The 2,938-nt window shown below is 36.7% G+C and overlaps 1 protein-coding gene across 1 annotated transcript; it reads left to right on the top strand.

The window, feature by feature from the left end:
- The first annotated feature begins 728 nt into the window (after positions 1 to 728).
- On the top strand, positions 729 to 1,658 carry LOC138833715 (olfactory receptor 4A47-like). Its single transcript, XM_070032010.1, has one exon. It carries the CDS (start codon positions 729 to 731, stop codon positions 1,656 to 1,658), a length of 930 nt encoding a protein of 309 aa, XP_069888111.1.
- The last annotated feature ends 1,280 nt before the right edge of the window (positions 1,659 to 2,938 follow it).

The raw sequence follows: 2,938 nt of genomic DNA, 5'->3' as shown, positions 1-2,938 counted from the left end.
ATGAGACCTATGTTTCTTTGTGCCTGGCTTACTTCACTTAATATAATTTTTTCCAAGCCTTTCCATTTCCTAACAAATGGGGCAATGTCATTCTTTCTGCTGTATATTCTTTCTGTGTATATATACCACATTTTCTTGATCCATTCATCTACTGAGGGGCATCTGGGTTGGTTCCATATCTTAGCTATGGTAAATAATGCTGCAATAAACAGTTGTGCTGGTAGCAGCACTAGCATCTAATATGGTGATTTTTGATGTATAGTATTAGTAAATTAGTAAATTCATTATTTATCCTGTGTTTTGCAACTATGGAAATTATCTTAAATGAGTTTTTATTATTACATCTCTTTGACTTTATATATAACATATATAACATATGACTTCATATATAGCATAACATATATATGACTTTATGAATAACGTATCTTTTTATAGAATTCCTTGTTTCCATCATTTCACCTCACTTCTCTGAAGGACTACTTCTTCAGAGACACTTGTTGAGTTGAACTTAATTGTCTGACTCTATATTTACATATGAATAATTTTGAGGAGGGAACCCTATCTCACTCAGTTTGGCAAGCCAAGAGTCAACAGAAGGCTGGTTGACACAAGTACATGTTGCATATACATTATTGGTGGATAGGTAAAGAGGAAGATTATAATGCTTCTAAAAAGCTTCTCATTCTCTTATAGGTAAATGGTTGAAATCAGCTCAAGTAAGAGAATATATGGAACCAAGGAACAATGTAACTTACTTTGTCCTCTTGGGTCTCACCCAGAATCCAAAGGAACAGAAAGTACTTTTTGTGATGTTCTCACTCTTCTACATTATGACCATGGTGGGAAATCTGCTCATTATCATGACTATTGCTTTCAGTAAGACCCTGGATTCACCCATGTACTTCTTTCTTGCTTGCTTATCTTTTGTGGATATTATTTATTCATCATCTATTTCTCCTAAGCTGATTTCAGACTTGTTCTTTGGGGAGAAAACCATCTCCTTCAAGTCTTGTATGATTCAACTTTTTACAGAACATCTTTTTGGTGGGTCAGAGATCTGTCTTCTACTGGTGATGGCCTATGACCGCTACGTGGCTATCTGTAAGCCCTTGCATTATTTGGTCATCATGAGACAAAGGGTGTGTATTTTGTTGTTAGTCATGTCTTGGGTGGGAGGGTTTTTGCATTCAACAATTCAGCTCAGCACTATTTATGGGCTCCCTTTCTGTGGCCCCAATGTCATTGATCATTTTATGTGTGACATGTTCCCGTTGTTGGAACTTGTATGTGTTGACATCTACGTCACTGGTGTCTTAGTGGTGGTCAATGGAGGCCTGATGTGTGTGATTGCATTTCTGTTCTTACTGATGTCCTATGGTGTCATCTTGCACTCTCTGAAGAACCTAAGTCAGGAAGGGAGGCGGAAAGCTCTGTCCACCTGTGGCTCTCATGTCACTGTGGTTGTCTGCTTCTTTGTTCCCTGTATTTTCATGTATGCAAGACCTGCTACGACTTTCCCCATTGATAAATCATTTACTGTGTTTTATACTGTCTTAACCCCCATGCTGAATCCATTAATCTACACTCTGAGAAATAAAGAGATGACAAATGCCATGAAGAAGCTCTGGAGAAGAAAAGTTACATCAGGTCATGAGTAAATGAGTCACTCAGAATGGCGAATTCATTGACTATAGTGCTAATCTACTAAGCCAAACTCTAGTCCAAAATATAAAAAGTAGTAATGTTGGTACTCTTCAACATGCCATGTATTGTTACTCATGTGATTATACCAATCATATACTAATATGTCTTTATGTAACCAGTAATATCATAGGATGTTCTGCATCAGATCCATCTCTTCTTTTCTTTATAAATTTATCCTAGGACTTTTTGAAAAAAATTCTATTGTAAGGGTGACATCACCCTTACAGAGAGATTAGAGTTACATAAGTCAGGTAATGAGTGTATTTCTTTTTGAACAGTGTCACCTCTTCCCTTATTTTCTCCCAGTTTTTCCCTCCTGAACATCCTCTCCACCAAAGTTGTATAGTTGATTTTCAGCATAGTGTCTAATCACCACTGCATTTATCCCACCGTTTCTGTGCTCCCCCAAACAAACTTACAAACAAGAGAAGAGATAAGAAAACAAAAACAGCAATAGAGGGAAAAAACCCTCTTGTTTCCATTTTGTGGAGTTCAGTTTGATAGGTACCATTTTATATTTTCATATCACAGCTATTGAGCCTTTGTAATATTCTCCTAGAATATCCTCCTTTGGTTTCACTGTGTGAATGTCTCAAGCCTTGTATAATTTATTATGTCCAAGCATATCTTTTGTCTTTTACTATTCAGTGTGTTTACTTGTGGATTTATAGGTACAGTCTAGGTACCACAAATGAAGGAAACAATGCAACCTATGTTTCATTGGGTCTGGCTTACTTCACTTAATATAATTTTTTCCAAGTCCCAGAAGTAAGAATGTCCAATAGACACCTGAAGATATGTTCAACATCTTTGGCCATAAAAGAAATGAAAATCAAAACAATATTGAGATTCCACCTCACCTCCAGTATTAGAATGGCTATTGTTAGGAAAACTAACAATGACAGATACTGGCAGGAATGTGGCCAAAAGGGAATACTACTACACTGTAGGTGAGAATGTAAATGTGTGCAACCACTCTGAAAATCAGTATGCAGGTTCTTTAAAAGACCAAACATAGAGCTTCCCCATGATCTAGCAATTCTAGTCTTGGGATTTTATCAAATAGGAAACAAACCATGTCACACTAAAGCCACCAGCACAACCATGTTCATTGCAGCATTATTTACCATAGCCAAGACATAGATGCAACCCAGATGTCCCTCAATGGATGAATGGATCAAGAAAATGTGGTATATAGACACAATAGAATTCTATTCTTCTATTAGAAAGAATG

This window comes from Dipodomys merriami, unplaced genomic scaffold, assembly GCF_024711535.1.
Source record: "Dipodomys merriami isolate MVZ:Mamm:240054 unplaced genomic scaffold, mDipMer1.0.p SCAF_21, whole genome shotgun sequence".
NCBI classification, from domain to species: Eukaryota; Metazoa; Chordata; class Mammalia; order Rodentia; family Heteromyidae; genus Dipodomys; species Dipodomys merriami.
This window is presented reverse-complemented; position numbering and strand designations above follow the sequence as displayed.

Excerpts from the sequence above, each read along its gene's own strand:
- LOC138833715 (XM_070032010.1), top strand. The coding sequence starts at position 729 with ATGGAACCAAGGAACAATGTAACTTACTTTGTCCTCTTGGGTCTCACC.